This window comes from Accipiter gentilis, chromosome 11, assembly GCF_929443795.1.
Source record: "Accipiter gentilis chromosome 11, bAccGen1.1, whole genome shotgun sequence".
NCBI classification, from domain to species: domain Eukaryota; kingdom Metazoa; phylum Chordata; class Aves; order Accipitriformes; family Accipitridae; genus Astur; species Astur gentilis.
In genome coordinates this window covers 8,559,660-8,581,249 of record NC_064890.1, presented here as the reverse complement: position 1 = coordinate 8,581,249, position 21,590 = coordinate 8,559,660, and the positions used below count along the sequence as shown (strand labels likewise).

The 21,590-nt window shown below is 43.7% G+C and overlaps 2 protein-coding genes across 3 annotated transcripts in view; both read right to left on the bottom strand.

Moving 5' to 3' along the window:
* Positions 1 to 21,590, bottom strand: part of ELAPOR2 (endosome-lysosome associated apoptosis and autophagy regulator family member 2) — a 355,914-nt gene that overhangs the window by 191,033 nt on the left and 143,291 nt on the right. The window lies entirely within an intron of this gene.
* Positions 14,845 to 21,462, bottom strand: MEIG1 (meiosis/spermiogenesis associated 1). Of its 2 annotated transcripts, none has more exons than XM_049814118.1 (3): positions 21,383 to 21,462; positions 17,031 to 17,193; positions 14,845 to 14,973 (listed from the first exon to the last, which is right to left on the bottom strand). In XM_049814118.1, exons 2-3 carry the CDS (start codon positions 17,166 to 17,168, stop codon positions 14,845 to 14,847), a joined length of 267 nt encoding a protein of 88 aa, XP_049670075.1. In that variant the 5' UTR covers positions 17,169 to 17,193; positions 21,383 to 21,462. The 2 variants fall into 2 exon arrangements, with proteins under 2 accessions (XP_049670075.1, XP_049670074.1); XM_049814117.1 differs by lacking the exon at positions 21,383 to 21,462 and adding an exon at positions 18,884 to 18,989.

Below are 21,590 nucleotides of genomic sequence, written 5' to 3'. Positions count from 1 at the left end.
ACCACCCCCAGTCACCCAAGATCCCCCTTTAGGCCGCTGGTCACGGCTCGTAGGAGCTCCCCAACCATTGAACAAGAATCCCGTGAAACCGGTCGCTTTTCTTGCAAAACATTTCAGTCGGTTTAGGTGAAAAGTGATGCCGGGGCTGCTTGACCTCGGGGCCCGAGCCGCGTACGCAGGGCTCTGGGCGCACTTGATCTCCACTCAAGCCTCCTGTGGTCAACGGGCTTGAAGACCAAAGCACCGCAACTTCAAAGATGAAAGGCATTAAGTTCAAGCAAGGCCAGAAAATTATCAAGCTTTCGACGAGCTTGACTGCGTCCTGAGCTGAAGTACTGGCTGGAAAGTCACAAAGACCTCCTGTAAGCCTCCAGCGTTTGTTCCCACACTCACTGTTGGGTGAAGAAGGGTCTCCAGGACTCAACGGAGAGACTCTTCATGTCATCTTGAGCCACTCGGAAAAAAAAAATCCCACGGGGTGAAGGGTGTGACTTCCTGACACACAAGTGCTCTTGACGTACCGAAACCTTACGGTTGAGTTTACGCTCGTTTTTTCAGCACTTATATTCCTGAGCAGTCTCTGGCTCTGCCCAGATTAAATACTGAAGCACTGGGTTGCTGGAGGGGAGCGACTGTGGGAGTCCCCTGCATTGCTGCGCTTCTGCTTGGAGTTACAGCTCAATGGGATAAACGGCCATAACCTTCTTCCAGCACCTGTTGACTAATTACCAATAGTTAAGAACAGATGCAAAACGCAGGCAAAACTTGACGAAAACCACAAAGTGTTACTTGAATATAAATAGCATCAATAAATAGCTAATAGTTGAGATGATGATGTCAACCAATGGCACTCAGAAATACAGTCTAGAGTAGCTGGGGTTCGTAAGACAAATAAAACCATTTATCTGTTTCGCCAGGGGGTTCACTTGCGTAGCTCATTTCAAGATTCCTTTCACATTTCCAGCCAAGGGGGGTAGGTTGTGCTTGTCTCAGCCTCTTTAGGACATAAACTGACAAAAACTCCCTTTCTGTTGCTTCCTTCCTTGCTCAGCATCAGCACCTCCAACACTTGAAGCTCTAAGATTTTGGTATGAAAAGTATTGCTTAGACTGGGCAGGAGCAAGAAGACCAGACTTCATCCTTAGATATCTAGAACAATATTTTCTGTTATCGAATGTCGCTAGGCAATAGCCATCACTTTGAGCTCCAGGAGGCAGCAGCCTGTGGTCTTCAGAGACGGGTGACAGCCCCGGCGAGCCGGTGCCGTGGCAGCACTGAAGTCACGGCTGGGCCTTGGTAGTGGTGTGGGACAGCCGAGGTTCCCGTGGCCCGTCCCGTGGCCCTGGGACAAGCCAAAAGCACCTTGAAGGGGACAAAGTGATCGGGTGTCCGTGCTGAGATCAGAACGGGGGAGTTACTCAGCCCATGCTTTGCTGCAGCTTCTCATTTTTTAAATGCTGCATCTTCTCCACTTAAGCCATCTGCATCTCCTGCCTGGACCACTTGCCTGTGCATCAAAATGCTACTCTGGGTGACACGTTCGATCAGCAGGCAGCAACTCTAATTTGATGAGTGAGAATCCGACTGAGCCATTAATGTACCAGACCCAACAGATAACGTAGCGGATTTAGCAGCTGACTCGGCCAAGCGTCGGTTTCACGATACAAATGGTTTGACAAATCGCATCCTTTCCGGTGGACAGCAACATTTTTTCAGCACACGGTGTGTCTCATGGAGCTGGGTCCTTTTTCTCGATAGGAGACACACTTGGATCATTAGCTGAGAAATGTCCGGTGGGAGCCGCTCTGCTTCATCCAGGAGATGATGCTCCCCAGCAGCAAGTATCTCAGCGAGACCGCTGCCCGTCCACGAGTTTCGTTCTCTCTGTCAGCGCACGATGCAGCTGAATTCCTTCGGAGGCTGGGAATGAATAACTCTTTGTAGCAGTAGTCCTCACGGAAGGGAAGAAGCAAGGTAAGATTGAAAACTTTCTCTGAGAGATCATTTATTGGAGGCTATACAGGAGTAACAGCAGCGAGAGGGGTGCGGAGGTATCAAGACTCATGGGTCACTTAGGGACAAACAGGAATTTCTGCCCTAAGCTGGGATTTCCTCCGTCAGAAATAGAAAAAGGAGGCGAAAGCTTTTGCTGTCGGTCATATGATATCCATGAACCAACGTGGGATAGCAGCGGCGGAGGCTGATGTGACCCCGGGTGAGGAATTTCTACAGGAAAAAGGAGTAATTTCTGCCCTGGTACCAAGTACCGGTGAGATCCCATCTGGAGTCTGTTCATCGTTTTGGCCACTCACGCTCGGGAGAGACTGTTTTGTTCTGAAACAGGCATTGGGAGGAGCTCACCGGTGGCATGATCGGCACAAGGGCCCGTCTTCCAAGGGGAGACTGAAGAGCTTGGCTTGGTTAGCCCTGCGACAGGGAGGCCAAGAAGGGGTACTGCGGTTTTTATGCACAGCGTGGGAGGAGTAAACGCTAGAGAGCGAGATAAAATGTTTAAGCTAACGGGTTATGTTGGCACAAGAGCAAATGGCTATGAAGGATGCACCTGTAAGAGCGTGTTCAGGCTGGGGGATTCCAGTCAACCGAAGGAGACCAGTTCTAGGACAACCTTTCAGGCTGAGTTGTGGGGAGCAGAAAATCACATTGCTTTAAGGATGGAGATTCATTGACTTGTGAAAAATAGTATGAAGTGGGGAAAAGGGATCGGCATTGGAAACTAGACATCTTTTTCAACCTGAAGCCTCTTTGTACAAGCACAAACTGAGGAAAAAAATGAATTTGGCAGCAGACCCTACTCCATGCATGGAATAGGATGCATTTGGTGTGGTGCCTCTCCTGCAGCCAGAGCTCCAGGAACAAACCCTGCTGCCATCAAGAGGCTGATACGCCTGACTCGGGATGCAGGATCCAGTGAGCTCATATTTCAGAGCTCGTCAAACTTCTGAAATCTCCCTTGGAAAATGAGACCATGCCTCTAGTCCCGGCACGTGTGCTTAAAGACCTCTCTACCTCAACATTTCCATACTCGGAACACGTGTCTCATCCTCAGTGAAAATGCTATCAATCTTCTTCAGGGATATTCCGTATCTTACTTGGCTGGGCAGTGATGGAACATGGGTGTGCAGGGGGTTCACGCTCCCCGTATCATCTGCTGATGCTCACTCACGGGACAGATCACACAACAGAGCTGTTGGTTTTCTGCCACGGCTCAAAGCTGAGGGGATCCTCTGTTCCCTCGTTACAACCCGGTGGAATTGAAAAAATGATAAAATTATTTGCCCAATTTGCTTGGTGATTTGTTCTCTTTCTCACAGAGACTGGGTTTGTTTGCAAAAGCTGAATCAAGCTGTATTGTCTGAGAATAAAGACAAGCTGCTAATATCAAGTTCAAAACAAGTGCATCCGTGACTGCCACAATTTTGGTGCTCCATAACACCGACTCACTTCTTTCTACAATTTAAAGTAAGTATGTCAAACTTCAGTGAAAAGTACGTATGCTTTTCAGCTCTGAAATAAAAAACAACCTGATTTTTAATGGAGGAAATGCTATAAAGGGAAACCTCAGATGGTTTAACATTGCAGAGGTTTGTTCTGCTCAGGTTGGACACACTATGCCTTCCCTTGTTCCTGTTTAGCGCGCTTTGCATTTGTCACAGCTGGCTGCGTCTAAGTGTTAGAGCAGTTCCAAGGTTTACACGCTGAGCTTTAGCTCTCCTTTCTCAAAAGGAGTCCCGGCATTGCTTCCAAGAAATAGATTTGGCCCATAAATTGCAGAGAGCTTTGGAGTCTCTTCAGAACATCAGCACTGTAGACTCGTAAAAAAATATATGCTCTCTCCTGCCTAATATTTTATTTATTCTAAAGGCCATCATGTGGTTTCTCCTGTACTCTGGGCAAAGATTTAATTCAGCACATATATGAAAATTTTCATCTATCCCGAGGCTAATTATGTATCATTGTCATTACTGCTGCTGCCTCCATAACTCATCAGCTGGCTGTTCGAGTCCCAAGGTGGAGGTCAGTAACTCCTCTGTGCAGGCAATGCTGTCTTTAGCTCTTCACCGACCCGGCTCTCTGATGCGCTGCGTGTCCTTTCAAGTGATCTAATGTGCTGGGTTTTCTAATGCATCAATTTGTCCCGTAACTCTTTGTTAGCACTGGCTTTCTGCTGCAATTTATCTTAGTCGCAGCTCCAGCAACAGCAGCCGCTGGTCTCCTGTCTCCTTCCCCGTAGCGATTTCAGCTTTCTGACACAGCCGTTAGTGATTACAGCCTGGTAATTGGTTTTTGCACCGTTAAATCAGCCTTCAGCTCCCAGTGTGACGGCCCTTTGGCTATTCAATTTGGCATGATTTATTTTGAAAGGATACGGTTTTCTTTGGAGCTTTCTAATAAAGCTTCCACAACCCAAACTTCTTGGAGGACCCAGTTTCCACCTGTGTTTTTAAGTCTAAAGGGAACCTGATTAACAAACCTGCTTCATTACAATGGACTTCAAACTCATCTCTGTCAGCCCCCAACCTGAGGAAATGCTCTGGAAGAGTTAAAAATGGACAAGACATTTAGGACACCGAGATCCCTCTCTGTAGTCCCAGAAGAGTTGGGTTTGTCTCCCTCTGTCGAAAGGGTCACCCAAAGAAGGGGAAAACCAGCTCGAGGACTTCCAGGCATCGCTTCTCCACCCCGGAGCAAGGGGCACGATTTTTTCCAATTATTCTTGCAGTGCTGAGAGTGCACATTTTGTGCCTTTGCACGTGCCTGGGGCACATGCTCTGCTGTGAGGACATGGGGTTTCTGAAGAATGCGTGTGAAAAGAGAATAGAAACCAAAACCTTTATGTTTTGCAGTTCCCACGGTCAGTTTTACTTAGCTGCCTGTAAGAACCGAGAGATTTTTAAAAAGTGAAGTGGTGTTACAGACATATTCAAACTGAAAAAAATTAAAATCAAAATTCAGCAAAAATATTTCTAGCATACCCCAGCTGTAATGGAGTGATCTAGCCAAAGGTCCTTGCTTGCTTCTCTCAGCTTACAGCAACTTTCTTTTGAGTCTCTGCCTTTCAGCTTTTGGAGATTTTCCCTTAAACAAGGATTCACACATTATTTTAGTGTTAGTGAACTCCAGTGACAGTGGGACCCAAGGGGCGGATGCCACGTGGGGGAACACGGCACTGCTGGAGTGACCAGCACCGGCACCGTGGGGCTGGGGCTGATGTGAGCAGCTCGTATCCACCGGCTCCCTGGATGTTACGGTCATTGCTTGGGACATGGGGAGGAACATTAGCCCAACAGGAGGTGGGGGGGGAAAAATCACAGCCTTTTATCGTTTGCAGTCAAGGAGAGGTTTGGGGGAGGCAGTCAGCAGAGGGAGGCATGAGCTCACAGATTCAGTGCGCGTCTCAGCCCGTGGCATCCCTTGGAGCTGGGAAAAACAGGCAGAAGGCTTTAAATGGTACCACAAAACTATTTCATTTTACTTTTTCCACATGTATGTTTAGCTCTTGGAGATCAGATGAGAGATTGAGCAAATGAAGAAGCTGAAACATTCAGAGTTGGGGATGTGTTGTCCGAATTATTCATTATAATCTTCACTCTCCTTTGGGTTTTCCAGCAGTTTTGAGCTTCATGAGGATTGTGGATTCTCTTTCTTTTACGTTATCTTATTTAATGTATCACAGAAGCTTTCACATCTGCTCCTTCATGCCCCAAAATCTTGACTGAAAGAATCACAGCATTTGATAGAAGATTTAGAGAAAAAATATCTTCAAGATTTTTTATTTTTGAGAAAAAAATCTTCAAAAAGAGAAATCTTTCATTAAAATATATATAAGTATGCATGTATCATAAAAATTTCCCTTCTGAGCCTCTGATACTTGTCTAAGCACTATACTGACATCCAACTCTTCTTTCAGGTTGGTGGCAGACTTTTAGTGGGGCAGCCCCTGTGAGCCTGCTTCAAAACAGCCCTTTGAAGAGGAGGGGAAAGCCGCTCGAACTGACGCCCGTCATTTCCATGCTTGGAGCCTGCGCACCAGCTGAACTGGGGACACCGGTGAAGGTAACGGCAAAACCAGCCCTCATGTCTACTGCATTTTCAACTTAGGCAGCATCGCTTGTCAGCCCAGGGAGGGTGGCAGCAACATCGCAGGGAAATCTGGATTGTTACTGTGTTTTCAAGAGGAAAAAAAATGCTACTTTTAATCAATCACAAAAAGACGTAGAACAACAGTACCATCTCCCGATTTTGCAGGTTTTCTATCTTGTCATTTAAGCTTTCCACAGTGGGATGAACAGAAAAAAAAATCTCCCTCTCCTTGTCCTTCCTCGTTATGTGCATATAGTCCCCTTGGCCCCGCCACATCCTTGAAATACGGGGTTTGTGATGCTCTCTGCAGAGAGGTGAGGTGAAGGACCTTCCTCGCCCGCAGCGAGCGTGCTTCGCTGTGCCAGGAGAGGTCATCCCACCAGCAGCGAGGGTCTGCGTGACTCCTGCATCTTCCCAAGTCACCTCAAGGCTACCTGGCAGCCAAGCGCATCCAGGCGAAGGAGGTTTCCTTCCCAAAACCCGGTGTCCCTGAAGCACACGCTCCATTAAATGGTCGTTAGCCACAGGGTGACTAAAACACCTGCCTGAAATCCAGACTGCTGCCTCCTGTGCTGGAATGTTTCCAGCTGGCACTGCCAGCAGCCACGGGCTTTTTCCTCTCCGAGGGCTGTGCAATTCAAAACCTGCAGCAGCTACAGCCTCTGAATTGAAAAGCAAGTAATTTAAATCCTATTTGCACAGGGGAGCTGTTATCTTACTAAAAGTTGATGGTTTTCGCGGAGCCTGAGGGTGGAGGGCTCCATCCCGTGTGAACCGCTCATCTCGGGGTCTCGCGCAGCACCAGTCGCTGCTTATATTTATGTAACTCTGGGCTGAGATTGATGATAGTGGTTAGAAACTGCAGTAGTCCTCAGGCAGTAAAATAAGATGTTCCAGAAACAAAACCTCCGAAGCACCTATTTCTTCATCTCTCCTGCGGCTCGTTGCTGATAGTTCAAATCAGCCAAGATGCATTTGATCAGCTGAGCACAGAGGAAAACACTAACTCCTTTTTCTTTATTGACAGAGTCCCAATGTAACCACTTTATTAATTTATCCCTGATACGAGTCTGTTTATTCGGTCTGGTATCATTCCCTTTTAAGTACCGGATCATGTCCTTTGGGACCTCTCTAGTTTTCCAAAGTTTGTTAAGATCTAAAATTAGTGAATTAGAGAGTCCTGAGCTACTGGTCTTAAGACTGGGAGTGTACGTGACCCCAGACTTCTGAATTGAAAGTGTTTATATTTAGCAGGTGATGCTTCACATCCTCCTTGGTTACAGATGGTAAATTATTTCATCTGGTGTAGCTGGATCCAACTGCTTTGCTCTGATACAGTAAAGCAGGAATTATGAAATTTGTTGTGGGGTTTTTCCTATCATCTGATGGATACAAATGGTAAAACTGTAAATAACAGAGAAGCTATTCCTAAACTAAGATTCCCAATGACATTTTAATGTCTTTTTGCTGTCTGTAGCGTACTTAAGCTTTTATATTTCTTCTATATCTTTTGCCTTGCATTCTCAAAAATCTGCCTGCAATATACATATTACCAAGGAGTATCTGTTCTAAACCCCTCTTCTGAACTCATCCTTCAGATCCATAAATCTTTCTTCTCTGTTGAAATATTGCTCTGGCCTGACAAAATATTAATCCAATGACATTTTAAATAAATCTCTTAGTAGTTGCAAGTGTAGTAATCTTTCTCACTTGGTGAGACCAAAGTTGTAAGTGATAGGCTATCGAACAGGTATTTCACGTTTTTAATGAGCATCTCCTCAAAACAGTGATCTTTCAGCCCCTGATAGACAGGCTGCCTCCTTTATGAAGAGTCGATGGAGAGAAGCAGGGTCCCTCTGGGCTGCGACTCAAGTTCCTTCTGAACAAGATGAAGTCGGATCTGTCAGGGAGTTTAGGATAGGAGTTGGCAGGCTCTACCCACCGCAGCCGCAGAACAGGGCTACAGAGCGAGAGGTCCGCTGCCTATAGCTTCAGGAGACCAGAGCCACTGAAAGGGGCAGATCTGCAGGGCCACCGTCCTCTTTCCTCCAAAAACACTGCCCAACACATCCCCGTATCGAGCGTGCCTGGCTCCAGCCCATCTCTCCAGGCACAGCATCCTGGCATCTATCTCCTAGCGCCCACAGCCCACCTGCTGGCTCTTCCCCGCTCACATCCCAGCGTTGGCTGTTCCTCCAAAACATCGTGTATTTGGCACGAGGGTGCTCCCTAGGACAGCGCAGCGCAGCTGACATCCTCTAGACTCACTGGGCAAAAATGAAAAACGTGCCATGTGTCCAGTCCGCCTGCTTTTTGCTCCGTCCCCCTCGCAAAACCAAGCAGCTGCTTGCAGCTTATCCACCCAAGCAGGACACCTTCCCCTTGGCTGAGGCATTCGGGCGCTCCTGCCAAGGCAGGACAAACATCTGCAGCGAGGAGCTGGGACCATGTCCTGCTTCCCCAGCCAGCAAAAGCTGAGCTACTGCCAGCAAGGGAGGAGGTTTCTGCGGGTACAAGATCGCTGGCAAAATGCTGACGCGTCTGTGTGGTTGACTCCTCGCACACGCTCGTCCTTCCCTGAACTCGCGCCCTTTTTCCCTCGCTCCCCCATCCTCCTCCTCCTCCTGTTTTCAGGCATTCCTTTCCCTTTGTCTCCACGTCCTCAGAGGTGCCACCTGCCCACACTTCTGCAGCAGCAGCATCACAGAGGTCCTGCTGCGTAGGTGCCTCTATACAGCATCATCCTTCACACTGCAGCCAAGCCGCCTGCCTCGGGGAGGTTGGCATGAAGACATGTGAAATACGAGAGCATCTGGTTCGGTAAGTTATTTGGTTAAGGACTATTCCGTATCATAGAAATAGCAAATGACGAGGAAACCACTTAAATTAAGCACACAGACACACAAACATTAATGAGCAGGTGATAAGAGACATAATAATGGAGGCCAGAGCTCATCAGGCACTGACTGATGGGCCATTAAAAGAACTACTCCAGCCTTGGAGAGGGTCAGCCTCGATTTTGTAACTGATAAGGAGGAAGTGTAGTTAGTGCGGATATTAAGGGATATTTGAGGGAGCTTGGGACACTGCACGAAACTTACTATGGGATGTTTAGGGGAAGGACTGAAGACCCAGGTAGGGAAGGATCAGGGTGGAACAAGCATGGGAAGATGGCAAGGAGCGGGGCTGGAGGGGTCAGACACATGCGAGCAGGCTCTCGGGCACGACGTTCACCTACCTGACTGGGCCCTGCCACGATCCCTCCAGTCTGGCCTGTCTTCTTGTTAAAGCCCATTCTTAATTACCTTTTCTGTGTCATCTCGTTGTCTGTCCTGTGTGCCAGCCCCTGGAGAAGGGGCCACGGGTGACAGGGACCACAGGTCCGTGTGTCATCACCAGAGAGACGGGGATGTATGTGTTTATCTGAGGGGTGTAAGTGCCAGCACCCGCAGCAACCTGGCTGTATTTATATTTCCATAGTGAATTTAGTCCCATCTGCATGTAATTTTGCTAGCATCAAGCTGCACTAACTGGTGAGTAGAAGAAAAGACTCAAGGATTTTCAAGAGAACTGTGAGTGTGGGGTGCCTGCAAAGGCAGAGAATATGGAAGAGTACTGAGGGAAAAAAGGGCCACAAAAGCACCAACCAGGAAAGATACTCTATCCCAACACCGAGATGTGTAAATACACTGGCTGAACAGAGTATCCATAAAAATAGTGATGTTTGCTCAAAGTCACGTTGCAGGGGTTTTCTGGTGCCAGCCTGGAACTCTCCTGACAGTAGACATTCACCAGTCACCCTCCCAGAATACTGTTTGTGAGTGTGCTGGGCTTCACACTTGAAGTAAATGCAAAGCCTCAACTGCAACAAGAAGGAAAATGTGCTTTATTAAGTAATTAGAACTTGCCAAGAGGTGCTCAGCACAGGCAGGCTACTAAGAAAGCAGCGCCTACAAATAAATATAAACCCAGTGGAACTGGGGTAATAGGAGAGAACCTGCAGAGACCGCAAGGCAGCTCCATTCAAGCTGCTTTCAGAGAGACTTCACTTGTATCAGCCAACTGGAGGAACAGCAGCATCAACAGCTGTTTGAGTTAGAAAGTTGTCTTTAACAAATTTGAAGCCAGTCAATCATTTTCAACACCTTGAAGCAAGGGAACTATGTTTGAAAACCAAAAGGTTGAGGTTCAACTGTCTTCAGAGCTAGAAAGACAACTGTCCACTCGAGTACCAACGTGACAATTAAAACTCTTGTACCATCCTTCTGTGTGGTGCTTTGAGCTGCTGTGACTGCACAGCAACCAAATAACCACAGTTTCACTTTCAGACAATACTGTTCCATAACGAATTCAAGTAAAGGCTGAAAACATAGAAAACCTGCCTAGAACACACAAATGCAGCTTTTATTTCCCCAGTGTAACTGGATGAATTCAGAGAGGTTGCACCCTTCCCATTTCACTTGTAGCTGTCAAACACAAAGCCTGAAAAGTAGGTCTTGGAAAAGTTTGTTTCACCTCTTTTTATGAGCTTCAACAGGCACAGAAAGCATTTATTCTTGTCTTGTACAAAGCCATGAAGTGAATTAGAATTAGATGAAGTACAACAGACTTGGGCAGCTGGTAAGCACTTGCTAACAGGAAGCCTCACCATCATCCATTTGCTGAGCTGCTGCAAATGGTCATTGAAAGCATTAGTATTCCCTGATAAGAGGAATACCAACGGATAAGAAAAGTACCTTGGAAAGTATTTTCACAGATTTATGTTTTATTAAGACTCAAATCACCAAAATAGCACATATTTTCATCTCTAAGCAATAAAATGGAGAGATGTGACTTTCTCTCTTTAAAGTTACTAAGTTCAGGAAAAAGTTTTTGTAATGGCATTCAGAAATGTTATTTATCTTGATATGAATGGTTGTGTCACCCCCAAAATGGAGCACAGCTTCCCCAGATTGCTTACTTCCGATACTTTTTCACAACTTGGAGAGCTTAAATTAAGACAGAAGTAAGCTAACAGTTTTGAACATGCTTAAAACTGAGGTGACAGACATTTCAGTTACATATTTATCAAATAAGAGAAAATACTGACACAGTACATTCTTCTGACAGCTTTTTTGTCTGAAAGAGATACATCCAGTGTAACGGTAGCAGAGGAAAACTTGCTAGTATTCAAGTATCAGCTTCATGCTCAACAAGCACAGCTGAATACCAAAGCCACTTCAGGAAGAACTTCGATAGGCTGGAGGAGTGGGACGGTGTGAGCCTCATGAGGTTCAACAAGGCCAAGTGTAAGATCCTGTGCATGGTTCGGGGCAATCCCAAATCTGGATACAGGCTGGGCGATGAGTGGATTGAGAGCAGCGCTGAGGAGAATGACTTGCGGGTATTAGTGGATGAAAAACTGAACATGAGCCGGCAATGTGCGTTTGCAGCCCAGAAAGCCAGCTATACTCTGGGCTGCATCAAAAGTGTGAGTGACCAGCAGGTCGAGGGAGGGGATTCTGCCCCTCTGCTCCCCTCTGGTGAGACCCCCCTGCAGTACTGCGTCCAGCTCTGGGGTCCTCAGCAAGGAAAGACGTGGACCTGTTGGGGCGGGTCCAGAGGAGGCCACAAAAATGATCAGAGGGCTGGAGCACCTCTCCTATGAGGACAGGCTGAGAGAGTTGGGGTTGTTCGGTCTGGAGGAGAGGAGGCTCCTGGGAGACCTTATCGCAGCCTTCCAGCACCTAAGGGGGGCCTACAAGAAAGCCAGCGAGGGACATTTTACAAGGGCATGTAGTGATAGGACAAGGGGCAGCAGTTTTAAATTGAAAGAGGGGAGATTTAGATGAGATGCAAGGCAGAAGTTCTTCCCTGTGAGGGTGGTGAGGCGCTGGCACAGGTTGCCCAGAGAAGCTGTGGATGCCCCATCCCTGGCAGCGTTCGAGGCCGGGTCAGACGGGGCTTTGAGCAACCTGGTCTGGTGGAAGGCGTCCCTGCTCATGAGAAAGGGGTTGGGACTAGATGATCTTTAAGGTCCCTTCCAATGCAAAGCATTCTATGATTCTAAGAATTAACTCAAGAAAACATCCTTATATTAGATTAATGTTATCTACTGATCACAGACAAACTTGAACTCAGGCAAGAACGCCTGTACCTGTTTCTTTTTAAAGAGAGGAACCCATTTAGCTTCATAGCTAAGGCCATCACACAGATACGGTCTTTAAAAAAAGGGAGTGGTTTTATGTAACCTTAAGTTTAGCATGACCTGGAGTGAAATTTGGATACAAACTGGATGTCAAAGGACAATTATAGCTGAAACTCCCTATCAATACAAAACCTGCTCTTTGGCTAATGAAGTGAGCAAACTTCCAAATACAGCATTAGGGCTGACAAAGGCTATGTCTGTAAACTGGTCTCCAGCACTAATTACAAGGCTTATCTTTCCTTTTCATCCCATTAATCTTTTAAATATTACAGTGAGCTTCAACCTTTTAGAACACTGACAGTGCTGAAAAATGTAAGTAATAAAATCTAGGTAATTCACTCTCAAAGTGAGAAGAATCTGCCAACTCATACAAAATCGGCATTTCAGAAGTGGAACATGAATTCCCATGCTACTTGTTTGAAATGAAAAGAAATCTCCATGGGCGGTATGAAATGCACACTCATTGTTTTAAAACATAATAGAAGAGAGAAAGCATCCAGCAGTATTGCAAAAACAATGAGGTGTAGTCAGGTAAAATAAGGGACGCTCAGAATAATCTTTTACATTTGTTTCAATTTTTAAAAGTTTTTCTTTAAAAAAAAGTTAAACTCTAAAAAGTAACCTGCAGTTTTCATTCCTGTTCTTGAGTGCCCAACTATGTCTTTTTTTATAGACTGAGAAAATGGCTGTACCAAACATTCTCACTTATTCTGTGTGTGCTGATAGCAATAATTTCAGTCAATAAATTTGAGTTGGCTATACAACACATCTATGTTTGTGAATTTTTTTAAGGCTTTTTTTCATGTCCACTGGAAGATTTCTTGTTTAGGAAACTATGAAGTTAACAAAGTGAGATCCACTACCTTAAAATGACAAAATAGATGGGTTATCCTGATAATTGTTCTGTTCCCACTGTTTGATTGCAAAGTAGGCAAAAAGTTCTCTCTTAAAAAGTACATCCAGAGCAATCCAAATAAAAAAGAAATCATAATGAAAATGTCAAGTGAAATTTATTGTAGCAATGCTTTATTTCTGTCTATTTATATGCCATTAAGACCTTCCTGGAACAAAAAAGTTTCACAGTTTCTTCTGAGTACCTTTCAGTCATTTCTCTAACAGAGCTCATACAAATTTAAGCTAAAAATTTCCAAGCAGTCTAAATAAGGTGGCTAGATCATTGTCACCTATTGTCAATGAGATCTTTTGAATATTGCACCCATACTACTTATTTTGACTTGGAGCTGTAAATCCTCTATTTCACATCTTGTGTTGGCCACCATCTTAGGTTCAAATGAAGGAAGAATATCTGTTAGAAGGTCAAATGTACACTGCTAATCCATGCCTAAAACTTAGTTTAGATATCCCTTGGTTTACAGTCTAGAGACAGGAGATATTAGTAATATTTTTCCTGTAACTACCATGAACACACCTACTGGTTTACACAACAATAATCTGTTCTACTGGTTAATTATCTAGAGTTTTGGCATCTTAAAACGTTTTACTCAAATTCCCTAATGAGTGAAGGTAAGCATGGTACCTCGCGTTTCGCGGGTGTCTCACAGTAGCAGTCATGTGGACAGCTTCTGCAGAGCTGATGTCACAGCAACATGTTCTGCAAATGTTACACACCTACATTTAGAAGAAATTAATTGTGCCCAGAAGAGCCAGCTTTTCTCCATTCAGAACAAAGGGTGTCCAAATGACAAGATCAGGTGTAGATGCTGACAATGTGACATTTGAAGTTAGATGAGATGAATTCTGCCCAGAAATCCCACGTATCATCCATGTAAGTTACCTAATCTTAAATATTACATAGTATGGATTTCATGTTCTCTCTGCAGTTTTGTAGTGACTCCACCGTATATAAATCCACAATCTTTTTTTCCACCCCTCCATAAAAAGGCATATGCTACCAAGTCAATTAATACTTCCTCCTCAAGTAATTAATACTTGCACCTGACAAAAATATGTTGGGGATACCTTACCTATTGCTCAGAAAGACATTTTTGTTGTGACTGTTTCTATCACAATAACCATTTTTCAAATCTGCAGCTCAGCACTGGTCCTTGCTACTTGATCATTCAGTGTCCTTCACTAAATTATTTGCTTCTTATTCTTGCTATTCTCCAAGGGAACTTCAGTTAGCATTTTGGCCTTACTTTGGCCCTTTGTAGTCTCATAACCCTTAGTTACACCAAGAGACCATGGCTGACATTATCCAGTGTTTTGAGTAAAGATTGGTGCTTGTACTTATGATGGACTTTACACACAGTTAAACAAAATATATGATGCCCATTTACCAGCTTTTTATTTTTATGTCAAAACATTTGTAACTAGGAAAATGAGGGATAACAAGACTTTTGGTTATAGCAGAAAAAATGTGAAATTCCTATGTCTATAGTTCCTGGCTTCTCTACATTTCCAGTATTACTCCTTCTATCCAAGAATGACATCGATACTTAAGGTAAGTCAGATTATACAATCTCATTTGCTTACAGATGCTAACAAACAGATTTATAAAAAAAAAACACAAACAAATTAGAACAATAACAAAACTAATATACATAAACTTTCACTTTATGGACTTCTTTGTCTTCGCATTCTCTTTGCTTATCATAATAATAGAACGTATTGTCCCTTCTCTGAAGTTTCTTAACAAACCCAGTTTCTGGCCAACACTCTACCTACAAAAAAGAATAAAAATGACATACATTCACCTGAGCATGCTCACATTAAATGATGTTTGTGCATTGTATTGCAAAGAATATAGGGTATACTTCCATGGGAAAACCTCATTTGCATCTAACCACTACTTCGCTATTAATTTGCTTAACTTTTAAAAAAAGATTAAGAACAAGATGTCAGAAACCAGTTTTCTGGTCTAGTACAAAGAATTATGTGATCAGAAAAGTCTAGAAATAAAGTTCTAAGAATATTTGATAGACTAGAGTAATTTAAAAAGTGGACTAATCAAAGGTTTTAAAATACCTCATTTAGGAATAAAACATTGATGCTATTCAGTTATTCAGTAGTCTGAGAGGTTGAAAGATTCCACTTCTGTAGGACTGACACACACTTAAAGGTTTCTTCGGGATCCTTCTGACCATGAAAAATGTGCTTTTCATTAGCAATTTCATAAAAGTGAAGTGACCTATACCTATCATAGCCTCGAAGACAGCAGGATCAGTCCTGCAGGAAACCAACACCATCCTAGTGCTCCTCAGTGTTCCACAACATGAAGCTTTAAACTAAAGGCTTGAGCACTTCTATGTTCAACAGCTTTATGACTCTAGTAGTTATCCGCAGCTTGAACACCTATGACTACTTCTGACCAAACCAAGCCTTAAAAATCAGGTAGTAAGAATCTTATTTCTCTTCCAGGCAGGGTTGACAATAGGATGTCAATCTAGAGCATTCTCTAATTGGAGAGTCCCAGAAGTGGTAGTTTTACCACTTGCCTTATTTAGGCATATAGCTGAGTTATTTGCATTCTCTGTATAAACATAACAGCCTTAATATTCATTCCACCTACATTGTAATTGTATCATTAATAATAACTGCATTATGGAAATATAATATGGAGTAAACAAGACATTTCAAAATGTGTAAGTTGAAAGAGAATCACTGCCGGATCCTGGCAAGTTTGAACAGAATGCATGCTGATTTTACGTTGAGTAAGGTGTTCTTTAACTTTTATCAGGGTTTAATTGTCTATGGTTATGCCCTGCTATAAATCTAAAACAGACTGATCCTACCACACTAATTACAGGATTTCCTTTCTCACAGTTAAAAGGAATTTACACCACAGCCTTTATGGTGGTATCCAAGCCCACAACAAAATAATAAACTGCATTTTATTATGCACATCAATGTTTTGCTATGCTTTGAGATAGCTGGACGAGGAGTGACTTTCCTAGGAACATTCTGCTCTTTCTTGTGTGCACAGGAGGTTAAGATCTTTTACAAGTGGATTTTTCATACTGTGTGTGCTGCTTTGGAAGATAAATTACAGAGCTCTGATAAAGATAATATGTTGTTTGCTGTATTAACCTCTTGGTTGCTATTTTGAATCTCAAGTAGCCACTGAATATCAGGACATTATTCACGAGCTCATTTGATGTGCTAGGGAGCATTGCCACCAACTATAGTGAGCAGAGGACCACATGCTTGATGTTCTCAGTTGATAGAAGCCCGTGTCACAACTCCCTTTACCACAGCTGGCATCAAATGTTTCTATTGTGGACAGTTTCAATAGAAGCCAAGTTTTGAGTGTGCACAAAGTCTGATTATGTTACCACACAATTCAACTGTAAAACTGAAGTCGGTAGCAATGACACAGGACTGACTCCGTGGACAAGGAACGAGTTTCCTATCAGGTCTATTGGCAGAGTTATGGGGAAACTTCACAGAGAACTCACTTTGAAATAATCCTTTCCTCAAAACTGAATTATTCTTTTAGATAGCAGCTACATCTATTCAAAGAAATCTATAATGCTTCTAAATGCATAAGAGAGGGGGAACAAAAACACAGGCTGCGTAGTGTTTCTGTTTCACTTCTGTGAAAGAAGTTTTTCTGCACAGTTAATAATAGCTCAAGAATTCAAGTCAGACCTGGGAGAAAAAAAGTATATCAGAAACTAGCCTAAATGAAAGGAAATAAGTGGCACCTCTACTTTTATTTAATAGTTTAACATAAGACAGAAGTTTAAAGTAACAACCCTTTCAGCATTCTAAATCTTACCATGTCAACTTGTTTTACTTGTTTATATTCAAACTCATCTCTGTATCCAGCTTGCTGAAATCTGTATAAGTTCTCTACATCATCTGACCATTTTTTGGCATGATGTATAGATTTTGGTTTGATGTCAGTTTTAGCCATGACTCCAGAAACTTCAGACTTTTTCCTGAAATGAGATTTTTAAAAATTAAATAGAGAAGATGGAAACAAGTGATTTTTTGTTAGGGACATATAGAAATGGGTAGAACAAAATTTAAAAATAAAGGAATTACAGACAGTACAATATTATCTTCCCCTCAAAGCCTGAGGGTGAAAAAGAAAAATGTTATACGCAGTTGGAATCAAATTAAATACACTCCTTGATCTCAGACAAAACCAACTCATCTATACTGCTATATACACCTCTACATCTTATCCTAATCTACCTAAAATTTATCTGTGCACATTGATGCATTAAAAAAAAAAAATTAAAATACACTAATTTTTTTTAATTTCACATCTTTGCAGTTGCTATCCCTTTGGGGCAGGCAGTTTTTCAGGTTTTCCTTTCTTCTTACTGAAGGGACACCAAACTGGGAACCACAAAATGAAGAGCTGGGCTGTAACTGAAGAACAGCAAACACTCAGGATGGGAGAGGAAGGGAATGGAGAAATGCACTGCCAGTCATATGGCCGCAGTGGAGCAGGTCTTAAGAAATAAATTGGATAAGGAGGTAAAAAAAAAAAAAAAAAAAAAAAAGCAATAAAAAAAAAAAAAATTGCAGTCAGTGGAAACTCACCAGGGATGGATTTGAACTATATTTCAAAAAAATAAGAATCATTTGACTTCTACCTTTTATCTGAATTTCACTGCATTTGCTTTCTTGATTGTATCTTATTCTGCTACTAAAACAGAACTTTATGTTGCTTCCACAAGCTAAACACACAGAACACTATCCTGCCTAGCAGATATGATAAGAAATGCACCCTTTCCTAGTGTTGTAATGTCACCAAGCGTCAGCTTCATAATTAGGAAGGTATCTTCAAAGGAGAAAAAGCTTCTGGATTTAGTAGTGGGAGGATAAACAGTCTCACTCCCTGCGGGTAGTATGCTGCCTCCAAATCCTGTGCACAGAGTACAATTTCCTTACTTAGCAAAGTTTCTATATCAACCAAGAGCTTGAAAAGTTGAATGCTGGTATCTTATCAAATGCATAAATGCCCTTAGTCTGTTAGAAAGGCAGGAAAGGAGAAAAAAAAATATTTCACCACAGCATACAAATCTTTGGGAAAATTTTATCAAGAATCATTGTTAACATAATGTGGAAATAGGAGTAGTCTGCATCTCTGTCATCTAACTGTATGATAGCCATTAGCACACAAAGAAAGGGCCTTTCATCTCTTACTGCACACACTTCATTAAAGATTAGTAAAAGTATGCACAAGGGCTCTTTTCTGGCAACACTAAACTATTTCTTGCATTCAGCACTCCAAACATTCTTTTACCAGGCTCTGCAGCATTTTGTAATTGAAGGCAACCATTTACTAAAAAAAAAGAAAAAGAAAAAGAAAAAATAATTTTCCCACCCAGTTATGAGGTGTCACATACAAATTAACATAAGTGTATATCCCTATTCTAAATCTTTAGTGTAGTCTTTGTGATATCTATCTCAACATCTTTTTTTTTTTTTTCTCCCTTGCTGTAAAGGGCTCTTTTGTAGCCATTACAGAATTTTTCATGCCCTCTATATGCTCAGCAATGTTTGATGAGAACTGTTGTCAGTCTGGGACTTTAGACAGTCAATATTATTAGCAATAATGTTAGATCTTAATTAATGCTAAACTATAATGAATTTAAGTGTCTTATGATAACTTACATGTTACTAGTGTTAAGTACTTCTTTATAGGATGTACGGAATTCATCTAATGAATGTGTTTCTTCAAGACATCTAGATATGTGTGGCACTTCCTGAGTCACCATTAATTCAGATGGCCTGTCCACAGGTGTTCCTGCTCAAAAATATATATATAAAGGTCATATATTTAAAGTGCCAGCTTGGTGGACTTCAAATACTAAAAGTGACATCCTGATATTTTTAGGTTGTTGTTTAAGCCCTTTAAAAATTAATACTCTTTGTCTATTGTAGTGCCTCTGACTTCCAGGCATAGAGCTATAGCCCAAGAGCGAGAGATGAGACAGCCTACGATTCAGGGAAGAGACAAAGACAGCAGACAGATACAGGCAAATGAAAGAATGCAAGAGAATGGTATTAAAATATTTAGCACAATACTAACACTTTTCACTTAAAGGGAATTTTTGAACAGTGAAGTGGACTTTGCTAAGATGACAATGTTTGCCTACTCTTAATTTAGGGGAAATAGTGAGATTTTATATACCCCTGTTTCGGCTTTGGGAAAAAAACGTTTTTTAACATCAATCACAGCACAATTTCTATGGAATCCTAACTAGCCTGGGCTTGCATACGGTAGTTTCCTTAACGCTTATACAAGTTGTAAGGGTATGTGGGAGGAGAATGTCTGCTCCTTTAAGGCCATCTAGTCAAGGACCTTTTTCAATGCAACAAGGGATAATAAGAAAGGGAGGAAACCATAAAACAAGAACATATGGGGACACAAATCTGACCAGTAAATTATGAGGGAGGCAGTAATGAGAACCAAACTTGGTCAGTCACACTAATTGATGGGGGCTTGTGGGAGTGTGAGAATGTTTATTCCAGCAAGGTTATCTGATCAGGGACCTTATCAATTGGGAAACTAAGGGAAAAAAAGGGGAAACCAGAAACAAAATATACAGAGACACAGACCTGACAAAACAAACACAGAGACCATGACAAGAAACAAACCTCACCACTCACACTAATTGATGGGCTATCAAGGAACTACGGGCACCACTTCCAGGAATATCAACCTGGACTTTGCAACTGATAAGACTGTAAACCAGGGGGAAGCCAAACTCAGAGGGCTGTGGGAATCAACAGAGCTGTACAAACCTGTGAGGGATGTGCAGGGGAAGGGAGCAGGGAGGAACAAAGATGGGAATAGACAGAAAGAACTATAAAAGATGCCGGTCATGTGTAAAACAGGGCCAGTCAGTATGCTTGCCTGGCTGAGCCCTGCGCCTGATCATCAGTCTGTCCTACCTTCTTATATCTTCTTATTAAATCTTGTCTTCACTCTCTCTGTGTGTAATCTCGCTCTCTATCCTGTGTGTGTGTGTGTGTTTGCTGCAAGGACTAAGTGCCAGCTGCTGGTGAGACCTGTGTGTGAGGGTGAAAACTAGTGTCAGCTCCTGGAGTCAGACCTGGGGTATGGGCACCCCTGGCCTGATGTCAGCTGCTGGAGTGAGTGGGGGTCTTTAACTTCCAGCCACTGGAGCAGGAACAGTATGTGTCCTGAAAAATCAGCTACTGGGGCATGGCTGGCATGAGTGAGGGGCTCTGTGCCAATGGTTGGAGAAGGACTGTCAGTCACAGCCTGTGCGCCAGGTGCCAGCTGCTAGGGAGGCAGGGTATCTCTATCTTCCTCAATCCAGGTGTATGTGGGGTGCGTATCCATATTCACTAGCAAACTTTAAGCTGGACTAGCTGGCAAGTAAGGGCACCTTGGGTACAGGCCAGGGTATCAAGTGGCCAGGGGGGGCCTGTGCTGGTACACCTAAGGGGACTTGCAAACATGAAGTGCATGAGGGATGAGTGTGAGTGCATGTTTGCTAGTGAGCATCAAGCTGGATTAGCAGGCAAGTAGGGGATCCATGAAGCAGGTCAGGGGTCCTGGGGTCTGTGCAGGGGTGCTGGGCAGGCAGAGGGGCTGTGCTGGTGCTCAAGGGATCCACAAACATGTGCGTGCTTGTGAACCTAGAGAGTGGTCTGTGTGTGCCTGCACTGGTGAATTTTTACTGCTACCAGCCAAAGAGGAGGAAAGGTACTTGTCTGTTTATATATAAAGTGCTGTTGAAGGCCACACTTTGTCTGTGGCAGTCAGTGTGACCAGCCATGTCTGTAATACATGTTCAGCTTTGTTAGTGGTTGAGCCTGCAAACGGGAAAGCACAAGCTGCATCCCTCAGCCCAGGCAGAGGCCTCAGGTCCCCAGGCAGGAGAGGTCCTGGGCCAGAGCAGCTGGAGGAGATGGCTGTGCTTCTTAGATCCCTTAACACAGGACCTATCTGGGGTCCTAGAAGAGTCAGTAAGAGATTTCCAATGACATCCACAGACTTTACGGGATAGCTTCTTGTATTTGCCAAGGTGTTCAGGCAGATGTCTAGGCCCTGGTCCGAGTCACCGCTGTGACCGTAACCCCACCCTGCTCCCACCGCCATAGCCACAGCCCGGCCACCCAGCCCTTACGACGGCCCACCTCGGTGCGAGGGCGGCAAAACGGGGACTCTTCCCAGGTCGGGCGGCGTCCAGAGGGCGATGGCGGCGTTCCTCACAGCGCTCCTCTCAGCGCCAACGGTCGCCGCCGACCACCGTTGCTAGGCAACCACCCGCCATCGTCTCTTTAAGAAGCCGTTCCCGCCTCTCCCCCCGCGCGTCTTGATAGGCCGGCAGGAGGAGGAGGAGCC